Consider the following 24,712-nt stretch of genomic DNA (forward strand, 5'->3'; position numbering starts at 1 on the left):
AATATAACCATGCACTGATACAATTGAGCTGAAGGATTCAATGTACCTTCGTATTTTTACACCATTTGAATGTACAGTTTGGATCATTATTTTATGTTGTATATACCTTCTGTTTTTTGTTTTTATATCTCTATTTAAAATGTATTTTGCACTGTTTTTACTTTAACATTGTCGTCTTCTATCTTGTGATGCATGGTGGCTCTGTGGGAGCACCCTCAATTTCATTGTACCTTCATTGTTACCTTGTGCAATGACAATAAAGACTCTCTTATCTTATCTGCCCTTATCTCATATACATATATGATGTATAAATATATGAATATGTTAATAGTAATCATTGTAATATCTTATTGTATGCACTATAAAAAGCTATGTGTATAGGCTTTGGGCCACCCTAGCTGTTAGGTTCAATTTAATATTGTTAAAGAAATGTATAAAATATTATCAGAAATGTTCTTTTCATGCATATAATACTAAGTGTTCTTTTATAGTGTTTGTTGCAAAGTATGTGCCTGCAGGTCTAAACCAATTATATTTCCTACATCTGGGGAAAGTTTTGATAACGTGTTCCCTCCCTAGAAGAGAACTGTGGGAGCAAAAGCAACTGTGACCTTGTAGACATTCTTGTGTGGAAAATAGTATCTGTACGTAAGAAAGTAATTATTATTCATGTACTTATGATTATGCATGTGAAACTTCAATAAAAGGACACGAGGGAGAATGGAGCCTTTGGAGAGGTTTGTGAGGACCGGACCTGTGCGTGCGATTACCTCTGCTCTCCCCGTGTCAGATACGTTAAAGGTGTCTCTTGTTTCTGATCTGATGAAGCCTCCAATGTGTTGTCCTGTCTGACAACTGAAAGAATTGACTGTGTTGCGTTTGTCAAAGCAACAGAAATATTTTGACATTTTTACGTGTTGTCCTGTCTGACAACTGAAAGAATTGACTGTGTTGCGTTTGTCAAAGCAACAGAAATATTTTGACAAATATGCAACTCAATGTAATACAATATTTGTAGCAGGGGGTCCCTGCTTCATCTCTCTTTCAGCTAAGGGGTCCTTGGCCTAAAAAACATTAAAGACCCCTGGTATATAGGCTTATAATATAGACTGCAACAACTGTAGTATATAGTGGTAGGTATTAATTTGGAAATTATGCAGGAAGCCAACTCCAAGAAGGAGGAGGACAAAATGTGTATGAAGGCAGAATATATTTAACAAAATGTATATCTTCTTATATTTACATTTTAAATCCCAATTTTTTCCCCACTGAAATATCTGTGTATCTACAACCTGTTCAAATAGTACTTCCTATTTTATCTCATTGCAGTACATTTTTAATCATCCTCACTCCCCCCAAAAGCTTGGTTGAACAAGAAAAAGCCTACATCCAGAGAAGACGCAATTTTCATTCAAAGGTTAATTGTCATTTTATGAACAAAGATACACATTCAAGTTAATTATTTATGCTATCAATAAAAAGTACTTCAATTCCTCTCTAACCACCAACCTTGCAGTAAAATGTTATTTGGTCATCTATCTGCAGTCTGTTTTTATATCTTCCACAGCATACAAAGGCACCATCAAACTGAATGAGTGAGAGCAGACGTGCAGGCTAAGGCCAAGTAAGGCTAGCCCTTACTTGGACTTTTTTGTCAAACACTATATTACATGTTAAATAATTTCACTTCTTGTAAGTAAAAAATGTATTTTATATCTGTATTTGTCTATACCCATGCAACACGTCCCTCTTTCTGTTAAAATCAATAAAAGGCAGTCATTTGGCTTAGCACATGAAGACAGAGAGGTTTAATATTCAATGACACAATAAGCCTGAGGTACACTCCTCAGTTGTCACTCTAAAGGATTCTTCTTTGTCCGCAGTTATTCAGGAGGCCGATGGGAGATCTATGAGCAGTTGGGCTGATGACAGGTCTGGATGACAGTATCAGGCCATGGTGGTGAGGATACGCTTCCTTATCAGGGTCCGTGCTATGCTCAGCTGCTTCAGCCAAGGTTTCTCTGTGAAGGTACTGCATAAGAGAAACATGCATTGCATTCATTAAAGTAAAGCTTTCATGTATAGCATTGCATTGACAATGAACACTAATTGTGGTGTATATACTGTAACAACTGAGGCAATCAATAGCCTCTGTTTTATGTCTAAATACAGAAGCTCCTACAGTATATAATATATGCTGCAACCTTTATCTTTTAAAGTGCTTTTTGGCAACTATTTGTAAGTGGCCAAAGAATGCATCTGTACAAAACCTTAATTAGCAACCAGTAACATAATTACAGACTAAAAACATGTGCGGTATAAATAATTTGACTGCAAGTAAAACAGATTTTGCCTCACTGATCCTTTGCTGTTAACCTCAAATACAATGGCATTCATGACACCCATCACAATGTGTTTTTATTGCACATGAACTTGCATTTTAAGGATAGAGACCTGGCTATAGTCAAGCAATATATGGCGTTTTCTCTTGGTTTTCGACCACAGTGGTGAGAGAAGGACTCCAGAGACGCTGTCAGAATATGTGAAGATTTTGGCCTGGCAATGCTTTCTCTGGTGATAGGCGGGAGTATAAATCTGTTCTTTACGCTGCTGTCATCCTTACAGATTTCATCGAATAGGTCATCCTCTGTACTTTTTACATCTTGTTTCCGCTTTTTTTGCACCTCTTTAAAGTCACCAGACTGCAGGCTCGGGAAATGGGATACAGAAAGTAAGTTGCTGATGGGAGGTAAGGGCTGAAAAGCTTTGGTCTTGATTCCTCTGCTTGGTTTATTCACAGCTTTCCTGGGTCTGGAAGACATATTTGGCTGGTTGAAGCCATCCACTAGCAACGTATCCCCCTCCATGGCTTTGAAGGCAGCACTTTTGTACTGGCATCGCTTGGAGGCTGCTCTTTTCTGCCCCAAACTCACCCAACGTTTTATCTGGAGGTATATACGTATGGGCAGCGACATGTTTGACAGGGATACTACTGAGCATAGCTTGTTGGCTAAGTAGTGCACGCAATCCCTGTGACCACGCTGAATAGCAACTTTCAAAGGGTCTCGACCCCCAGGGTCCCGACAAGCCAAGGTCAAAAGATTCTTGGTGATGAAGAGTTTAAGGATGAGGAGCTGGCTGCACTCAGCAGCTATGTGGATGGGACACTTTCCAGTGTCTCGGTGGGCGGCTTGATGGCACCACTGGCGGTACGGATGGACTCCTACTGGTTTCTCAGCATGCGTCCCCCTCTCCAGCAGCCAGCCTGCCAGCTCCAGGTGGCCTAAAGAGGCAGCGATGTAGAGTGCTACCTGCAGCTGAAACCTGGAAAAGCAGGAGAAGAAAGATTAGATTGATTAGATTCACTTTTGTGTGTAAAACTACACTCTGACTCATTATGCGTAATCTGCACTACAACAGTTTTATCCCATTCTTATTTATGTAGGGCATTTCTGACCTCATTACCAGCTTCTTTTCTGATAGGTGGCTCTGGACTTTCAATCTGTGGCCCAGGAGGCAAGCCTTGAGGAACTCCACCCACCCATCCCAAGTGTCCAAACGAAGAGTAGTGCCTTTATTTAAGAAAAAAAAACAACACCAACAAAACTGTATGGATTTCAAAGTAAACAAGATACAATAAGGTTAGATAAGATATTCCTTTATTAGTCCCACAAAAGGAAAATTTCTTTTCACAGCAGCAAAGTGGTTAGATATAGAAAAAAGATATGAACAGTAACAGGAACAATATATACAGAATTTTTTTTTGTAAGTATTTCAAAATGTATACTAAGGCACAGAGGAAAAATAAAAGTATTGCACATTGTGATTGAAATTGTCATTATTTATAATTATTGTTTTGTTTATTGTTTTCAATTTAATCATTTTAAACTGAAATGTATCTGTACATGGCTTTGAAGAGGCAGATAACTAAGAATCACATTGTGTGCATCACTGCAAGTTAAGTGAAGCTCTGTTACACTTCCCTAGTTCATGCCAGCCAAGATTCAGAGAAGAGGAGGCTGTGTATATTTAAAGTCATTTAGTCCTTTAGAAACAATAAATGTCTAACCCTTCCCTGAATCAATTCAATGTTTTCACTATTCATAATTGTTGTTACATAATGAGCTACACAGCACATGCTATGATGTTACACACATCAGCAACATAGACAGAAAGCGGGCCATACCCACTTCAATGGCGTAGTCTTGCAGTTGGTTGCAGTCATAGAGCTGCACACCAGCAGGTGTGGTCAGTCTGAAGGTGCTGACAGGGAGGTCACTTTGCACAGACACCAAAGTTTTTAATCTAGCAACGGACATACTCAGAAGAGCCTCACTTCCCATGATTGGTAATGTTTCCCCTGTCACAGCGTTGAACACATGCATGACATGCCTTTGTTCAGTCTGAAAAATTATAATAATAATGACCTTTATTTAAATTGCAACTTTTCATAACATGAAATGCAGCTCAAGGTGCTTCAGAAAAATCAAATACAATAAATACAATAACACAGGTATTTAACACTGTGAAAAGATCAAATGTATACTGAAAATAATTATAACAGCCTTGCCGTTAATGAGACTATAGTCACAAGATGGATCCCCGTGTTTATCTAAAACAAACAAACATCTAAAACTCTAAATTGTAAATTTTAAGTCAGCAGTCAATGAGTTTCACATTTTCACTTTTTATTTTATCAAATTGTATTCATTCATTTCATTATTTGCCATAATCTGTATTTTTGTTTAAAATATTAGAAAAGTAGTACATATGAAAAGAGCAAAGAGGACTTTGCCTCTCTGTGGTTGACGTTATGTACAATCACATTATTGAAAAAAATGAAATACAGCCTTGTCTGGATAACTATACTGACGGAAACCAAGAGTCTGGAATGTTTGTACATGCAAAAGCTCTGTGTATGATTTTGTATGAAAAGGATTTGACTTAATTTGTATGTGCACATTTGAGGACCAGGGGTGACAAAGAAATGTATCTATGAAATAAATACACAAAGATGTGAAATGACAACGCAAAGTGACCAAGACAGAAATATACAAAAGTTTTTAAAGTGAAATGGGACCAAAACACTGTAACAACATTTATTTTTATTTTTATGAGAGGTCATTAAATGATGACAAAGGCCCATACACTGTAAGCTTTTACACAAGGTTGCCTGGTGATGAGCCTGGAATTTGTTCTGATACTAAAAAACAACTGATGGGGCCAAACCAAAGATCTCAGCAGCCATAAACTAATTTCTTTCACACAGGAACATCTTGTTCAACATTATTGCCCGAGTCTGACATGAAATCCACTAAGAAGAGGGATGTCTTTGATGTCTTTTACGAGAAGTAACCCCAAGTAATTATTATGTATGCTGTGAGATACTAATTTAAGCAGCTGTAAAGTGAAAAGTTGAAGAATAATGTGTTTTGGAATTGTAAGTGGTAGTGTGTATTCATTTTCTGGGGAGGTTACTACACACACAAAAGAAGTGTGTGTGTAATTTGAAAAGTTGGAGGCGACATTACCCTTCCATTGATTTGAAAGTTGTTGCAGACCTTAGATGTTTTCCAATTCCAATTCCAATTTCAACACCAAAAAGTCTTGTTTTTGTGCAAATAAAATATATTTTCACACTAATACCGCACTGCAATCTGTTTATGTAAGGCATTTTTATATAAAATTATGGTTATTTAAGCCAAGATGCAGCATCTTCTCTCAATGTGCATCAGTTTAAGCTGATTGGATTTACTGTAGCCAAAACAGCTCTACATCTCTAAACGTTTTTTGTGTTTTAATACCTTTATCAGGCATCGGATGGCACCACCACTTTTGATGTCCACATCACACAGAGCCCAGCTATCCTGCAGTGCTGCACCACCGTAGCATAGCTCCAGGTACTGCTGCTGCTTGTCATCTGAGAGTTGCACTAGAAAGTGATCCTACAGAAAGGGACAGGGAACGGAAATGTCTTCATAGACCATGTTTAGCATCAGTAGCTGCATTTGCTTTTCCATGTGAGCTGAATAAAACTGTCTCCAATGATGGAGATACTTAGCTGTTTCTTGAAATAACTAATAAAAGTCTTGCAATGCATATTTCACAAATGCAAGCAACAGTATGCCAGAAATGAAATGAAATGAAATAAATCCATCAAACTGTTTCTTTTCTCTCCAGTAATACATCGAAATCATCTGGCTCATTTTCAAAATGCAGTCAGAGCATTTCAATATCATTGCCACTAGTTTTTTATTACCTTCAACATCTGCTTCATGGCCCCGACAGTCTGATCAGGAGGGACATCAAAAGGCACACAGGAGTCCTCGAAGCAGATGAGGACCCTCATGGTCAGGAAATCCGTCCTCTGTGGTGCTCTGATCAGACTGTGGCGTGTGAGTGGTGAGTCTTTGTAAGGAATGGGGAGAGAGTTGTTAGGGTTTGGTTGTTTTAACAGCATAGTTTTCTAATGCAGGCTGTTTAGCAGAGTGGGAAGACTGTGAATATAGCTTCAACCCTCCCAGTGAAGCTTTGGCGACCCCTAGTGGTGGTCGGAACCCCAGGTTGGTAATCAGTGTTGTTAGCCACAAAGAATGCATTTATCCCAGCATTTCTAGACATGTCATAAAATGTTGTGTTGCACGTGATGGTTGCCAGTTATTGAGCCACAATACTTGGAGTTTGATTTCGTCTCATGTCCTCTGTACACCTGATCTGCTTTACAGCAGCAATTAGACCTCGCCACACATGCCTGGACTCCAAGAATTCAGGTGCAGTTATAGACTCATTATCTGGGGAAGACATTACACAGCAATACAGGAGAGGTTGTACATCCGCTTATTTGATCTGTGATTGAACATTTCAGCCTTTTCACAACAGAATACAACATCTTAATTGTATTTCTGATACTTACTAACATTGCTGCGTGATGTATGCCATCATCTGTTGAGTGGTTTCTGTTCTATTCTATTCTTTACTCCACTACATGAGCATATTCGCAGAGAGGACCATCACAATACATGTAAACTGTTTTATGTATGACCCCAGTTGTAAACAGTCCCAACACAGTCTGACGTCAGTTCTTTGCTCTGCTATGGGAAACAAAAGGACTACCCACTGGTTTCACACTGTGTTGGAGGAATGTAGTAACTTGAAATGTTCCTTGATGGTTTTACAGGGGACTGCTAATTTGCATTTGACCTTTTAAAGTTTGAAAATGCCCACAGCGTTTTGTGTTGGTTTGGAGCAACCAGTGACCTGGTTTCTCAAGGGTTTTTTTTTGTGCAAAGATCAGAACAGAAATTAAATATACGTAGATATAGAAATGTAGATGAATATTGTAGGACTCATAAAGGTATTTTTCGGTTTTACCATGAACTTTACGTTTAAGTCGAGTTTTTTTATTTTTTCAGTTTCATGTCTATTAATCTTAGGTAGCTTTTTCGTGATATTGTTTGGTTATAGGTTTTTTTATTTGTTTTATAGTTTGATATCTGGTTTTATTTCATGTTTTGTTTTTTGTTTCTCTTGGATGATAAGGAGGAAGCATCATTTCCATGATTATACAGTATGTATTTGTTCTTAAGTTACAGTTGTGCCCTTGACAGTGGTAAAGATGTACTCAGGATTTTGACTAAAAAATATAATTATTAGCAGCAAAATGTAATAAAACTAAATAAAAAAAGAACACTCATTAGGACAGCAAAGAGTCCAGTGTTGAATTAACTCCCACAGAGTTAATTCAACACTTTTTGAGGGTTTATAGAGCTCCACACTCTCCAGAGTTAAATTAACACTTTCAAAAGAGTTAAACATTTCACACTCTACCAGAGTTCCTTATTTAGCTCGCAAAACAGAGTTAAAGTAACACTAATAGATTAACACTTATGGATAACACTTCTCTAGAGTGAATTTTTTTTAAACTATTTGGGTAGTGTTATTTTCACTCCCTAAAGTGTCAACAATATACACGGAAAAAGTGTTAAAATTATCTTTTTATTTATTAAATCTGAATTAATAATTTATTTAATATATACTTACAGTATATTAACAAGTATTAATTCCAATAAACAAAATCATTTTCAAAAACATTTATTTGTGCCTTTTTTGCCTTGCAGTCAGTTGAATCAAAACATTATGAATGAAGGTATATTGTACAAACTTTCATCTGAAACAATGTATCAAACGGTTAATGGAATTTAAGCTCAGACATTTTCAAAAGACATCTTTCCACACTTCGTAATACTCTGAATGCACGATGATGGTCAACAAAATTCTCTGTAAATAGCTTGTTTGTCAAAAAATATAGACTAGTCCAGCTTTATACTCTACAGTCTACACCATCAACTTTAACCCAACGAGTTGAAAAAACATCTTTTGACAAGATTGTTTCAAGCATTTCATTGTTTACCACATTCTCATCTCTGGCTCGTTAAGCAGTCTCACTCTCAAGTCTCTAACTCTGGGTGAATCCTTCATTTTCCCCACATCAATACTATACACTGTTGTCTGCAGGATTGTGTAAAAATTCACAAGTGCAACTTAGTAAGACAAATTAAACAAAAAATGTGCTTTGAAAAGTTCATCACATGCCCCGAGGGAGTGGTTTGCCTTGCATGGGATGGGGAGCTTATCCATGGTGATGTAGAAGCTGTCAATCTTGCTCCTCTGACGCCCAACAGCGAGGATGTACGGCTGTGGACCCTGCTTGTTGCGGAGATGCTCCTCCAAACAGCGGTATGACTAGGGTTAAGATCAGAAAACTGAACATTAGACACAAGAGTAATAAGCAGCCACAGAGAAAAGTACATTACAGAAGTGATTATTCAAACATCTACTCATTGGCTTGTGCAAGATGGGAATGAGACTTAGTTACAATTCCATCCACTTTTTTAACAACCCTCATTTACATATGTAAGAAGGTGAAGTGAAAAATTATTATAATCACCGTAATAATATAATTACCTTATGAAAGACAACAAGTCTCTCAACTGCATCACATGCACTCATTTTTGGAGACTTCGTATCATGCTTGCAGGAGGACCCGACAGTTGTAATAAAGTTATAGTCTAATAAATATATTTCCATCTTGGTTGCAACCATATACACTGATCCCATAAATAAATCCCCAAAAAAGAAGATGCACCCCATTTACTATAGAGGGTGCTAGAGATTTAAAAGTGTCAGCAATCAACGGTACTGTTTTTTTTAGGGAGGAGGGTGACGTCTGTGCTGATGAAAAAGAGCATATACTTGTTTCCACTTAAAAAATATATAGTTCCTTTAGATATTGCATTTTGCTGCCAGTTCGTCTGGTAATGCACTGATGTAGATGTAATAAAGCTGTAAATATAGGCTCGCTGCTCAGTCCATGCGACTGTAAAACATAGAGGGGTTGAAGGACATTAAGAGTGACTTGATTCTGAACAATATGATACTGGTGGCAAAGTGTGCACGCGCACACACACACCCACACACACACACACACACACACACACACAGACACACACACACACACACACACACAAACACACAGACACACACACACATACACAGCTGATTGCATGAGTGTGCTTAAATTTTAAAATAAAGTGAAACACTGGGTCCTGATGAAGGTCAATAGATCTAAACGAACGTTAACCAAAGACTAAATAAAGGAGCTTTAAGTGAGTGCGGGAACAAGTGTTGATTTTCTATATATTCACATTTACAAAACAGATAAATAACAGTCTCAATGTGGGAGTCACAAAAGGCACACTTCAGATCTGGATCTACATATTTGAATTTGATAAAGAAGGATTTAACAGGGTAACATTGATGAATCATTTTTAATAACACATCTTTCACCATTTTAACTACAACACATTTTGAGGAAGATACCAGATTTTTTCCCAACATAAATTATTTGCACGACTATTCCAGTAAAATATTACAGGAGAAACAAGTAAATGGGGGTTCTTGTGTGACATCCCATCACGTGGATATGTTTACGTCTGGAGTCACTTCCGGAATAGATTGATTGACGGACTGTTCGTCCAATCAGAAGCCGAATGCAGAGCAGTTGCGGAAGTTGGCCCTAGCGATGGTTTGGGATTAAACTGTAAACGTTTATGTTCAGTCTCGGAGCCAACGTTCAAACGGGATGAAGTCAGTCCATAATATTCCCTATTACTTGACACACGACGCACAGTGAAGGAGAGGGATGTCCTTGCCAGCTGCTAAACTCCTAGACAAGATAAACATCCAGGCAAAAATAAAGGTAAACACCCACGACGAGCCAGGCAGCTACCCCAGTTAGCATCATGCTAACGCGGGTACAGGACGCTCTGTTATTCTAGCTGCAAACCTTTAAGGTTGTTCACACTTATTTATTCACGTGTATAACTATACTCCAAACATCTGTAGCTAACTGAAAAATGTCTGACATTAACGGTCCTGGATATATTTGTGACAACACTTTGGAGGGGAACCGTAACCCAACATTAGTCACTAAAATCTGGGCTTTTAAAGTTTAACAGACATTGTTTTGTTACTGTTTATCCTCTAATCACATTGTCTTATAATTGTTAGCCCGCTCACCTAATGGTGGTTTCTGCTTAATAAAATGTGATTGCTTGTCATTTGATGTTTAGTCATTGTTGTGCCAGATGTTGTCATGAGTGATGGTGCTTTCACTTCCCCTTTGGTTCTTTATGAAGAAGACACATTTTGGTGCGATGTCTGGTTTGCTGCCCTGCCACATAGTTTGTGCATCTTATGTTATCATTTGTAGAATTTGTTGGAGTCACAGATATAAGCTACTGGTTTCATCAATAGTAATAATAATGATAACAACAACAATAACAATAATGATTACTTTATTTGAATAGGTCCTTTTATACACGACATACACTACAAAGTGCTTTTCAGTAAGTAAAAGTACATGACATTGAATGAACATAAACATTAAAACAGGGACAAATTGCCATAATTGATGCAAAATAAACCCCCTGATAATAGTAAAGTAAGAGAAAGTAACATGAAAATAAGAAAGAGGGCTGAATTGCTGTAAGACATTTAGTCTACTAATAATCGTATCATTCATCGTTGAGTTCATTTAGTCAACAGATCTATAAAACTGAGCTTCTCCAGAAAGAATAAGGCAAAAGCACCACTGGAAATCTGGTGTTTACCAGACATGTGCTCATAAGTGTCTCGGAAATAAGTTCATCACCATGAAAACAGCATTAAAAATGATTAATCAACTAAATAAATCTTATTAGACTAAGACCAAAATGACCGATTAGTTAACAATTTGATTAAGAGATGGCAGCCATAACTACTATACATAGAGAGGTATTGGAATTTAAGGTGAAACCCACTAAATAATAAAACATTTAAAGATATTTACAGAATCAGTGGTGGAGATTTAAATTATTGACACAAAAACTCAGGAAGTATCAGTAGGAATTAATCAAAGTAACACCTTGGAGGTCATTTAAAAAACTACCTTTTAAAAACACGTTTATGACCAGTTGTATGACACTGATGCAAATAAGCGTTAGGGTTGGTCGATGATGATGACGTCACACAACATGGAAATTTGTCAGCTATTCGCTGGAGGTCGTTGGTATGTAATACCTTGTTTTGTGGGAAATGACAGCAGCAGCATTAGCAGAACAGTAGGGACATAAGTTACATAACAAATCCTCACTCTCGTGTTACACAGATGTGATTCAGGCTTAGAATTGAAACTCAGTACTTTAAAGTCAATTGTGAGACTTAGACTTAGACTTCTCTTTATTGATCCTTTGGGATGACCCCCGCAAAGAAATTGTTAAAAAAAAAGTTTCCAGCAGCTTACAAAAACACGAGGGAGGTATAAAAAATACAGTATAGGATAACCAATAAACTCTTAGCTAAATAGACACAGAAAGGTCAGGATCAAAGGATATACAGTAGGTCATTTAATATCTCAATGAAGATATCACAATATAGCATGTTCTCTGCTAATTTGGTAACTAAATAGTCTATATGAAATAACCACATGGTAAAGCCTATTTATTATACTTGTGTGAATACAGTAAAAAACAAATAAAGTATTTTCATAATGGTGTATCATGCCATCTCAATATATGATTTCATACAATTATAAAATAATAAAAATAAATAAATAAAATAAAAGATCATAATGAATTATAGCCCCTATTATATTGTTTAGTAATACATGAGGACAAGTGGTACTGAAGCTTTGTTTTATTGATTTATCTGTTCAAACTGCATTAATGCTACTGTACAAATATAAACCAAAGAGAAATAAAGAGAAATGGTGACATTTCACACACCCATGAAGTATAGATCGAATTAGAAAACATCCTTGTTTTTCACTTCGAACACTACTTTCCTACTTTGCAGCTTGAAAACAAAGCTTAGTGGTCTAAAGCCTGGCTGTTTACTCCTGACCTGATCACATGCTGCCCTCCACTTTGTGAAGTTGTACGTCTTACTGGCTGTTAGACCTGAAGCCCACTTCAGTCTTGGTGAAGGGGCTGGCTTGCTAAGAATGGAAATTTGCCCAGTGTGGGATCAATAAAGTTCATTTTATCTTATCTAATGTAGGAGTTAGTAGCAAGATATACTCGAAACTAAGCCACATTAGCTTAAAGGAAATGTACTCAGAGCACAATTGTTGCAACCTTCGGCTCAGTGCTTCTTTTTTATATATATAAAAATTAGATTTAAGTAGGACAAGTAACTAACACAATCTAAGAAAGATAGTCTCTCTCCAGAGACCATAATATGTAGTGTATAATCCACATAAACGCTTCGACAGCCCTTCTTTCAGCTTGTCTGTATAACTTATCAAATAAGAACAGTTAAAAGAAAGAATGGGGAGGCGTTTTATTAAAACTTGATGTATTCAAGCAGTTGTCCACAATATCAGCTCTGCTTTGACACTGTTGCAGAAAATTATGTTCAGTATTGAAATCTATCATCCGTGTGTCCCGCTAGCTGCTGAAATGCCACTAAAATCCACTTTGCGTTATCCTTCAGAGTGGTTCACACTAATCTGTTTGACAAAATTGGTGCAAGGAGCCAAATATGGATTTATTTTCTCTTAACTTGCCAACAATGACGGACACCCAGACAACATCACATGTTCAAATGTAAATATATGCGTTTCAATCAAGAAGTTTCAACACTATTTTATCGGTGTTTGTGAATCAAGGCTTTACGTATTATCATTGGTGTCTTTTCTAGGTGTAACGACAACAGGCAGTGTACACAGGTTCCCCCAAGGCCAGTGTGTGTGGTCATTTGTGTGTGTTTATGGTTGTGTATGTTTATGAGTGAGTGGCATAGCAGCTGGGGGTTGTAACGTGATGCCAAGATGCTGCTGTCTCTGGGAATGCTGATGCTGTCGGCCACACAGATTTACACTATCTTCACTGTTCAGCTCTTCGCCTTCCTCAACCTGCTGCCCGTTGAGGCAGACATCGCCGCTGTGAGTAATTCTAAGTGCATGTCGGACATTAGATAAATGTACAACAGTAATATGATGGAGTAATACAGTTACAATACAATACGCAGACACACCATCTCATCCCCAGATTAGCAATGTAATTGGTACTTCAGGCCTGTGTTTTGTGTGTTTACGCTCCTCTTGGTGAAGCTTTATTTGATGATGCACCAGCCTCCATAAAATATCTTGAGTCCAAAAGTAATTCAAGTTAATGTTTTCCATTTTCAGTACTCATTTGACAACAAAACAGAGAACTTTGATGACCTGCCTGCACGGTTTGGCTATCGGCTACCCAGCGATGGACTCAAGGTGAGTGCAGAAGGGACAGAGGTGTTTGTTTGATAAGCTAGTGAGCTGATTGGTTTCTAGACTAAATTACCCTAAAAGTCACTCTAAGGTTTATATGAAAACATCAAAAAGAAAGATATTCCTGGCTGATAAAAAGATCATAGATGTACCAGGAAGTGAGCAAAATAACATGACTTTTTTACAGTTAAAATTAGCAGAAAAATAGGAAAATGTTCTATAAAAATGCAAAAACATTCAAAGCGACTTACACCGCCTTTATCCAGTTCTTAACAAAGGGGTTAGCTTCACTATTAACATAAAAAAGACTGGATTGGACCTTGCTGTCACTCCCAAATTGATTCACTGGTATTTAAATACATGGACTAACAACAGGAATTAACTGTGATGTTACCAATGTTTTATGACGCTGGTAAAAAAGATGTTTTTACATTAATCATGTTTGAACATGCAAAAGCATGCAAAATTGTTTCCCCATCAATACAAAAGGCCATGTATTTTGTGCAGCCAGGTACACTCAAAAATGACATAGGAGCACACACTGTGTATTGAAATTACACTCAGGTTGGACTTTAATGAAGCTCCATCAAAATATAACATGTAATGAAACTGCTCCCAAACATTAATGCTGTGTGTTGAGGACTGTAACAAATGTGAGTTGTTGTGAGGTTTCTGTATGCACACCCCACCCTACCCATCAACCGGCACACTGCTTGATCCACAAAGCTCACAAACAGAAGGGATGATTCATGTCTGCTATCTAAGCTGGTCATTGTGGCGTTTCCCACAGTCAAGAGCTCAGTTGTCGTTTTACAAAAGGCTTTTTTTTAAGGGAACAAACTTATGGCAAATTACTTAATGCCTTGTTTTGTGTTTATGTATACGTACAGTTAAGTACCGTATGTTTGCACACTCATAATTACTGCCACTTATCAGAATTTAAGGCTTCCAAGTTTAGCATCATTACACAGTTGTGCCATAATCACATGACTTGTGATCTAATAGTATATTTTAGGAAGTACGGCTCTGGTTGAGATAATTGGTAACTTCAGTCTCACAACATGAAGTTGGAATACTCAGAAGGTGAACACACCCATGTAAAGTTTCTTTTTCAATTCACAACCGCCTGTTTTAAACAATGGGAATGCCACCTCTCTTTAAACATTAAAAAAGAAACAAATGATCTAATATTAGAAAAATTCAGACATTTTACAGTTTAAAAATTTTTAGGGAGCATGGCCGGTATACATGTCATATTACATGTTAGTTAACGCACAAGGAATTATTTAATTCATTAGGGATGGGCATGAGTAATGTTTTCCCAGATCGAGTGCTTGTATGAATTAATTGAGGGGGATTGATTCCTCCCATAGGGAGATTAGATTTTTTTGCATGTATCGTCCTAACAGCAAGTGACAAGAGCGACCGTCGGCAGTAAAATGAGTTTGCTTGCATTGTTTTCTATTGGAATCTCCTGACTGTCCGTGGGTGCCGCAACGTGACGCAACCCTTTTTACCAGAACTTGTCAGACGCCCCGTTTGTACATTTATGCCTGTTGCTTGCGTTGAAAGCACTGCAACAGACAAGGAACAGCTAATAGTGTCTGGTGCTTAGCAAGGCTACTTCAGAATCAGAATCAGAAATACTTTAATAATCCCAGAGGGAGCCTGTGAATGTTCTCATTTGTCCAGGTCGTCGTTATCCCTCAAAGCAATTTCAGTCAAAAGCAACTGGACTTGGTTATTTGTCTAGGAAGACGTTTCACCTCTCATCCAAGAGGCTTCATCAGTTCATGTACGCATCTGACCAGGCTGGGACTGGTCCGAATCCCAGGGGGAAATTATTTAAACTTGCATGGGTGTGTCCGTATTAGGGTTGGACCCGAATATTTTCGGAAATGTATTAGTTTGGTGGGTATTCTTCTTTTGAATTTTGCTATTCAGATATTCCTTTTTTTCTTGTTTTGTTTTTACACATACATTTAAAAAAATGCCTTCAATTAAACCAGACACGTGTTGCAGCGCAGTGCGAGAGTCTTTTCTGTGTTTTGCTGTCATTTATGGCCGCTTCTCTCTTCTCTCTTTTCCTCTCCTCACGTTCGGTTGCCGTGTGGCAACAGAGAGCTGCTGCAAGACAGCCACTAACTTGTGGTTCAGGAGGAACAAGGTCGTACTCAAGGTCATTATAGCAAGATAAATAGATATGATTTGTTGATGCGGGCCTCACCATAGGTAGGCTGTTGGTGTGTTTGCTGACCATCAGCAGACAGTCATGTTGCTCTCCATTTCACATTAGTCTCATGAAAGAGTTTGTGTTATGAAAGCTGAGAAAGCCCCCCCCCCCCCATCTTAAATTCTCATCTAATCTCTGCGTCTTATTTTTCTCCTCTGCTGTCTAGCCGGGGCAGAGAGGCTGTATTTCATGCTGATATGTTGCCCTAGTCCCCGAGGGCTAAACTCAATCTGTCCATTTTAAATTGCCCTCCTGCCCGGTCCATGTCTGCTTCTGTCTGAGTTTGTTTGGCAGCTTCACTCAGAAAGATACACCCACATTATCATCCACATTATCACAGACTGAGAAGGAATAGAGAATTACCTCCCATCTTCCTTACTGGACAAGTAGAAGGTTTGCCCTGTATGTCAAATAGTGATAATACAAATTCACAGAAAAAGTAGAATATTCCAACTTCTCATTGTGTATTCACTGCAGATATTGCAGTGCACTCACTTTTTCTGATGCCTCTGTAGAACAACAGTTAATTAATTTTTCTTCTCCCCACTGCAACCTGCTTTTTTAATTCACTATTTGCACCTGCTGTTCAGATGAAATTTAAACCCTGCAGATTGTGTGAGTTTTTGTAAACCACCAGAAGACAACATGCATTTACTGTCCTCACCTACTATTTTCACACTCTTTACCTATGCATATGCAATAAAGGAAGAGGAGCACCTTGCAAAACCTTGACTTGCAGACTGCAAGATGTTGTAGCCTTGCAGTGTTAAAGCTGTACGATGTTTGGATAAACCTGTGGCATCACATGGCAGCAGGAGCCTTAACCACCAGGGGATTCCCCATAGGGAAGGAGGCATCAAACAGAGCCCTCCCTGTTTCTACTAACACAACCAGGGCTTATTTACAGTCGCCTCAGGGTCTCAAAGCAAGGCCTCTACAAACATGTTTACACCCTGTGTATGAAACACTTACTGTATGTTTTCTTCAATATCTGAGGTGCTCATGGGGGCAGCTCTGGCTCAGGAGGTAGTGCAAGTCGTCCTTTAATCACAAAGTTGGCAGTTTGATCCCCGGCTTCTCCTGTCCTCTGTGCAAGAAGATCCCGGTGGGGTGCTTTGCATGGCAGCTCACCACCATCGGTGTATGCATTTGTTTTGTAATATGTTAATGGTAAAGCTCTTTGTCCAGTAAGTTTGAAAGATGCTATAAAAAATGCAGGCTATTGCATTTGGAGATCAAGGTGGACTTAAAATGTCGCATAACAACAACACCAGTTTGAAATTTTGAAGACACAGAAAGGGTTTTACACTTCCTGTCAGTATGACCATGAATGCTTCAGGGAAGTTTTTGTTTGTATTATTTTTATTATTATTGTATAATAAATTAGGCATCATTTAACTGTTGACTTAAAATGGCAATGAGGAAAAACAGTTCCCCTGTTTGGTCTATTTCATTTTTAAGTTGTGATATAGCATATTTGTAATCTGTATGCAGGAATTCAAATTTAGGGATGAGAACATTTTGTTTGTAAAGAATGAAGGTTATGCAATGTTCTGCTGCAGCCATACCATGATTGTTTAGAGAGGGCGGCTGTGGCTTGGGCAAGACACTGAACCCCTAAATTGCTCCCTGTGCTGTGCATGGGTGTGAATGGAAGTCGCTTTGGATAAAAGCGTCAGCTAAATGTAATGTAATTCATGAACTAAATAACTTCTACACATCCACCGCATAAATGTAGAGGAGTAAAAAATGCAGCATTTCCACCTGAAATAAAGCAGCACCTTTAGTAAATATACTAAGTTACTTTTCACTTTGGTTTTTTGTAACATCGCTGCAGAGACGAATCCACAACTTACAGTTTATAATAATATACAATAACAGGCAAACACTGACACATGGTGGAAAACATTTTTGAGATCAGATTAAGTCACTGTTGACCTTACTTACAGTAAATACACTACATATATGATATAAGAGAGTAATGGCAGAGGATCTGGCTACAAACTGTAGACAAGGTTGATCATTTTGAATTTTTATTTAGACATGACCCTGGCCAAGAATCGATACCGATTTTAAAATAGTTGTGTTCCCTTATCGCAGGACTTTCTCGACACACCACTTGGCTTTCAGGCTTTTTTTAATTCCACTTATGTGCTCACTTTCATTTCCACAATTATAGACTGATCTCTAGTCTGAGAAGAAATGCTTGGGTTTCCTTTGGAAAGTCTTTGTGGTTTGGATGGTGCAGCGGCAACACTGGTTAAGTCTCTGAAGCACATACTTGAAATCAAATGAAAAATATATGTATAAGTATATGTTTTCGTGTTGCATTGAAGCCTGGTTTCTATGTGAGTGCTTGTCCACAAATCGCAAAAGTAGGTGGATTTCTACAATGCCATCATTGCTGCTTCAAAATATTTCTGAGAGGCTTTAGAAGCAACAGATAGACTTCCTCCTTTCAGTTTGGAAATGCTGCCCAAACCTCTTTACAGTTGTTTCCTTTGATTGAAATGTAGATACAATTTGATTGAAGATGTGGGCTGTAAAGAGGTGGCCGGAAACGCTCCTCCCATGTCACATCTTGACTCAAGTATTACACGGTTGAGCAAAATATGGCAACTTTGCACACAGGGACTTTGAGTGGATAATTATATATCAAGCATATTTGCTTGTTTCCCCTAACCTGGCATGCGTTTCCTGTCGTTGCTCCAGTTTCCTCCCACAATTCAAAGGCATGCAGGTGAGGTTAGCTGAGGACTCTGATGCTGCATTCCCACTGAATCGTACAGTACACTCAGCTTGAGTCGCTCCTTTTTTCCGTTTTCTATTAGCAAAGGTTTTGGATAGCACCTGGCACCTGGTATTTTTTTGGGTTACCACCTTGATTGAGGCTTGCAAGCGGAGACGATACTAGAAGGTGAAGTCAAAACACTGAACGACAATGATTGGTCACAGTTACAACCGTAACTTTAGTGACACAGGAGATCCTGCGCCCCTACTGTCAATAGAGATCGCAATTTTTTATTCACTCGCTCCAAATTAAAAAACAAAAGTAATTACATTTTAACAATAATAATCTCGACTCAAAGGTTGACTTACTAACTTTTTCTTGACTGCACTTACGGGTCGTCAGTTAGCTCAAATTCAGGTAGCTCAGGTGTCATCGCGTGACCTAAGTGTGACCTAAGAATGAGAGCTTTGAAAAAAAATGAATGCTCCCAGAAAGCTTATAAGTGAACCTTTTAGATTCTAAATCTATACTTGTTATCAAGGTTGAGAATGTACTTCCATGCTCAAATGTATTGAAATGAAACTTGGAAGCCCTTCAAGGACCCCTGAAGGTCCCTGGACTCCTTGTCGAGAACCACCTCGGTTTTGCTCTAGGCCAGAGTTGTAATAACAAATATTGTTCATCCTTTGGTTTCTCTAATAATCAAACCAGTGCTCTGCTTAAACATACTCACATCTGCTTTGTCAACATGTTAGTAGTGATATGTTGACTCTGGAAGAAGGATATGAGGGTTTATTTTCCAGGGTTCGTACGGGTGCTTGAAATCCTTGAAAATGTTTGAAGTTTAATGTTGTGTTTTCTAGGTTTGAATTTTGGATAAATTGCTTGAAATTGTATCTGCAATTCTTCCACAACAAATAGCTATCATGTAGAAATATAATAAGTCAGCGCCTGAATTGTAAAACATGAAATAATCATTTTCAATATGTATGTATTTGTAGAAATGTTTTATTTTACCACAGCTGGTGCTGGAAAAGCTCGACAATAGACCTTGAAAGTGCTTAAATTTGACCATGAAAAAGTTGTATGCACCCTGATTTTCTCTGTTTCATCAATGAGCATTAATGTGGATACTTAATGCACCTTCATGAGTCATTTCTCTTGTGTCTGGCTCTGGTAAATATATAGGAAAGAACTAATCATAGATGTTTTACAGCAGATACTTCTCGTCAGGCGTCCAGGTGACTCACTGTACGTTTACAGTGATTAACTCATTATGTCCAACTGCCTGCTTTACTGTCATTCTCTTGTTTTGTTGAGGGAGTTTCAGGCATATTTTGAATATCTACATTGTGACCTAGAAACATTTCACATTTAGACTTCAGCTTTCCCATTTCACCAGTATTCCTCATGGTTTAAGAAGCGTCAATGCCACAAGGCTCCGGTAATCGATTTGGAGTGCGAAAGTGCTATCTGAAAGCAAGATCTTTAGCTTCACCTGCTTCCTATTTTGGGCATGCTTATGGTAGAGGGGGTTGAAGTGGTTCATGCAGTTTAAAGTGGGGATTCTGAACGTCGATTAATGTGAGTGTGGAGTCACACAAGCTTTAATCTGCTTACAGGAAGCCCCAGACAGGCTACAGCGAGTTATTAATTCCTCAGTTTTCCACCCCTATCGGAACCCAGAGCAAATCTGCAAACAAGCCATATAGTGAGATTGTTAGTGACGGGATTAAGTGTGATCACTGTGCAATTTTAGTCCACCCCAGAAATCCCCCCTCCTCCCTCTTAAATTCTGCAATAACAGAAAAGCCCTTTGAGTTTGTCAGCACTCACACATATCACAATATATTTGCCTCAATGTTGAGACTTCTTGTTGTTCTAACATTAATCACCAGTTATGTGGATTTATTGGATAAGTGGGTTAAGAAAAATAATAGAACTGCTAGAACAGTCTGGTAAGGTCAGAAAATGACACTACTTTATTGTAATGCAGCCTTTGAAATCAAGAAAGAGAACAATTGTGTCATATTACAATATCCAAAATCTAAGACAGTTCTGGTCTCATATGATATTATCGATATCGGTATGTTGCCCAGCCCTAATTGATACATTTTGATGATTCTGACTAAGACTAGGAGGTTTTCCCAGTGGGATATGCTCAGCTTTTAAATAGTAATAGTATTTTTAAAACCCCTTCTAATGTTAAGTATTCCCGCTCTTTGTTACATTCTTTACATACTTTTAATTTTTGTTATAATGATGCATTATTATAAAGGCTACTGTATAATTGTATGCATGTGTCGGACCCCAGGAAGAATAGCGGCAGCCTTTGCTGCAGCTAATGGGGATCCTAAAAACTAAACTAAACATTCGTTCAGTTGTGAATAACTACATTTAACAAAATAAGAACAGCGATATCACTGAGATATAACAAGTATGGTTTTGTATTGTACAAGTTGTCGTATCTGGAGAGGAAAAAGTTTAATCAGTGTATTCCCGGCTACAATTGCTATCTACCCTCTCGCCTCACTGCACTATTTCTACATCACGTGCTTGATGAATAATTTATCCTCTTTTGGTATTTTTCCAAACGATGACACCATGGCCCAATACTAATGCAGTAATGTTTGTAAAATTTTGTGTGATATTGTTAGAAGCTATTATATAGTTTGTCTTTTTTTTACCCACCATGTCTTTATGTCCCAAGTTCAATGAATGAATGCACAAGAATTTGAAGTTATATTAGTTTTTAGAATATACTCACAGTTCATTAATTCACAGCAGAACCTCATATTCGCAATAAATAGGACACTACAGGATGATAAAAAATATAAATATTGTTACACAAAAAAGGCAGCATGTCGACCATCTTATAGTCTGACAGAGCAGCAGAAATGTTTACAGATATAAAGATGAGACTTGTTGAGTTTAAAGTGATTTAATCTACAGTACGTCTTTCAGTCTACGTTTTCAGGATTTCCCCTCCTTCCTCAGTTATTTCCTGTTTTTCACCCATGCTCCCTTCTCTACATTTTTCGCTTCAGTTTATTTCAGGTGTTTTTTTTCTACCCAACAGAGGGCACTCTCCCCTCTGCTTTTAAAGTCAGAAGGAGGAATGTGAGGCAGTGGCACAGTGATGTCATTTAGCAGCAAGGCAGGGCTGCACTGGAGGAGGCACCCGGAGGTGACGGCGATGGGTGATTCCTCACACGTGTCCCCTCCCCGATGGTGATGATGATGTATTCACAGATATCCCTGGATTTTCTTATTAATGTTGAGCTACAGTCCAGGCGGCGCATTCAGTCAGCGACTTTGTCTCTTCTGTTGTGTAGCACGGCTCCGTTTTTTAGTAAATGTGATGTGTCATTTTCCATATGTGGCTCAGCTGCTGTTCTGGAGTCGTGTCAATGTGGCAGCCGACAACATGCACTCACGGAGATCAGTTTGCTGCTGCTAGCGGACACCAGCGCGTGCGTGTGCGTGTGTGTGAGAAGATGTGTTGGCTTTAAGAGAGAGCGCTGAAAGTAGCTGGCAGAGTCCACACTTTCCGCACACACACAGTGGTGTTAGTTACACTTGCATAAGAGCAGCAGAGGTTTAGAAATGTATATCACATTAGGTCCCTCCCTCCTTGTCTCTTGTGATTTCCCCTTTCATCATCTCTTCTCTATTTATCTACACTGGTTCTTCACATCTGCCTTGTTTTGTTTCACCTTTCTATTTTTGTCTCTCCCCATCTGTCTTTTTTTCTGGCTTTCCTCTTTTGTCTGCAATTCAGTGGGTCTCTGATTCCTCTTGCCTCCACATTTGTATCTTTTTTTCTGTTTTCCGCCCTTGTTCTCCTTCCCTTTATCACTCCGTCAGCCTCTTTGTCTAACCCTCTCTTTCTCTCTTCGCACTATCACAATCTCACCAGTCACTTCAAAAGCTGTGGTTGGAAATGGAACTAAGACAGGAAGCATCAGCTGCAGAAAGAGAGATGGGAAGATAGAAGGGACAGAGTTTTTTCAAATTGGGACCCTGACACACTGAAAACACCAGCTATCTCGAACGCTATTTGACTGATACTTGCAAAAACACATTTTAATGAACATATAAAGACACACATAATTTCTGTGTTACTCTTCTCTCAAGTGGAAAGTTCTATATTAATTATGCATACCATACCGTGTTAAATGTATGTTTGATTTGCCAGTGTAGGGCTGCAGCAGACCCGCCTCTCAGCAACTAATTTCTTTTTTCTTTAAATTTTGCATTGTTGATCTGGCAGCAGCGGGAGGGTTGAACAAATATGGCGCTGCTCATACTTTGGGTCAGGGAGCTGACACTGGCTCGTCCTAAGATGTAACTGTGTTGTCTCATGCCGCTTTAACCCTACACAGGCTCGCTAAGCAAGTGTTTGTGCTCATATCCTCGACTGAGATTTACTAACAAAAGTCTTTTTTAGAATCAGAAGGAAATCATTCAGTGCTGATGACTTGTCATGAAGCTGTAGCTGTCATTTATCACATTGTGATGTGGGATTTGCCTTTAGTCAAACAACTGTCAACATAAACCATAATGAAAACAAAACTACCAGATCCTTTGTTGTGACCAGTGGTCCCTCAGGGGTGTGAAAAACAAATGAGGCTAGATAGTGCTTTCTATAAATAATAGATATCTTATTTTGGAAACTCACTCCTCATTTGACTTCTCATCGCCTGTTTGACTTCCAAGGAATGACTGTTGTTTAAACTCATATGTATATAATGATATATGTTACTCGTGTATTTCATTCACGTGTCACGTCTGATGATGTCATCCTCGCAGGGCTTCCTGATTGGGGCACGACCAGAAAATGCGTGCGAGCCCATCCAGCCCCCTCCGAGGGACAACTTGACGGGCGCCTTCATCGTCCTCATCAAGCGCTTCGACTGTAACTTTGACATCAAGGTACTGTGTGTGTGTGTGTCATCTCATCTCTAGTTTTAATCTACAAATAACTATTTAATTTTATATCGAAGCATGTTATAACCCGTTTTATTCCATAACTGAACAGGGCACTGATTGAGCAAAACAATGTGTAGCTGCAGCATCGTTGGTAAAGTGAATTATGGCCCATGTATTTCACTAAAAGGCTTCCAGGGCTTTTTTAAGTGAAAGTCTAGTTTTTTGGAAACTCATTTTAGTGTAAAGCAACACCTGGAAGTCGTTGAAAATATTAATTTCAGCTGTAAATTATCAGGGCAAGCTGCCAAAATGGTGTGTGTGTGTGAGGTGCTGTACACTGATGTTCATTGCCTCGCACTCACTTCAGGTCTGGTTGGAACAGGAAAACAGGAAGCAGCCATTTCCCTCAACAGACATTTCCTGCATGAGCATCTTTCCCCCTCCACTATTCTTTTCTGGTCTTTTTTCGTCTTCTCCTGCAGTTTTGTGCGTGATGCTGGACTTGTGGAGATGAAAGGTTCTTTTTTTCTAGTAAGTCAGTGAAGTGGCTGAAGGGTAGAGATGAGAGAGAGCTGATCTCCATTGGTCAAGTGAAGGCTGACCAATGGCTTCTGTCCATGTGCAGTGCGGAGAGGTCCATCAAGTAAATGCCAGTCTTAATGAAAGCTTACAACAAAATGTTAAGCACAAACATTGTAAGAAGGCGTTTTGGAGAACTTGATGATACATTTCTTGTTACAGAATTTCAAGTAGAGACTTTTTTCTCTTCACGATCTGCAGGAATCCTGAATTGTTACCAGATGCTGTTGTATTGAACACATTACCTTTTTTCCCCCTGTGATTAGAAAAACTTCACATTTGTGGTCTGAACACTTAATACATTTAGCAATGGAGTTGGCAGCGAGGGGATTACTGAGTTGTAATATTAGTAGAGCACCCTCTGCTGATTTATAAAAGGATAATTTGTGCCAGAAGTAAAACAACTCAAAGTGAAGTTTTTCCATTTTCC

The 24,712-nt window shown here is 38.5% G+C and overlaps 2 protein-coding genes across 3 annotated transcripts in view; one reads left to right on the plus strand and one right to left on the minus strand.

The window, feature by feature from the left end:
• Positions 1-1,947: 1,947 nt before the first annotated feature.
• LOC310945039 (protein ANKUB1-like) lies at positions 1,948-6,349 on the minus strand (the record flags this gene model as incomplete). Its single annotated transcript, XM_083910980.1, has 6 exons — positions 1,948-2,032; positions 2,455-3,324; positions 3,458-3,572; positions 4,187-4,403; positions 5,805-5,945; positions 6,260-6,349. The coding sequence occupies 6 exons, from the start codon at positions 6,347-6,349 to the stop codon at positions 1,948-1,950; spliced, it is 1,518 nt and encodes a 505-aa protein (XP_083767106.1).
• A 3,729-nt stretch (positions 6,350-10,078) lies between these two features.
• rnf13 (ring finger protein 13) overlaps positions 10,079-24,712 on the plus strand; it is a 44,098-nt gene continuing 29,464 nt past the window's right edge. The window contains exons 1-5 of one of the 2 annotated variants that reach the window (XM_083911107.1): positions 10,079-10,258; positions 10,869-10,907; positions 13,240-13,483; positions 13,730-13,810; positions 23,584-23,706. In XM_083911107.1, the coding sequence (XP_083767233.1) occupies positions 13,370-13,483; positions 13,730-13,810; positions 23,584-23,706 (318 nt within the window). In that variant the 5' untranslated portion in view covers positions 10,079-10,258; positions 10,869-10,907; positions 13,240-13,369. The remainder of the gene's footprint in view (positions 10,259-10,868; positions 10,908-13,239; positions 13,484-13,729; positions 13,811-23,583; positions 23,707-24,712) is intronic. The other variant, XM_083911106.1, reaches the window with a different exon arrangement.

This window comes from Echiichthys vipera (genome assembly GCF_963691815.1).
Source record: "Echiichthys vipera genome assembly, chromosome: 3".
In the NCBI taxonomy this organism is placed as follows: Eukaryota; Metazoa; Chordata; class Actinopteri; order Perciformes; family Trachinidae; genus Echiichthys; species Echiichthys vipera.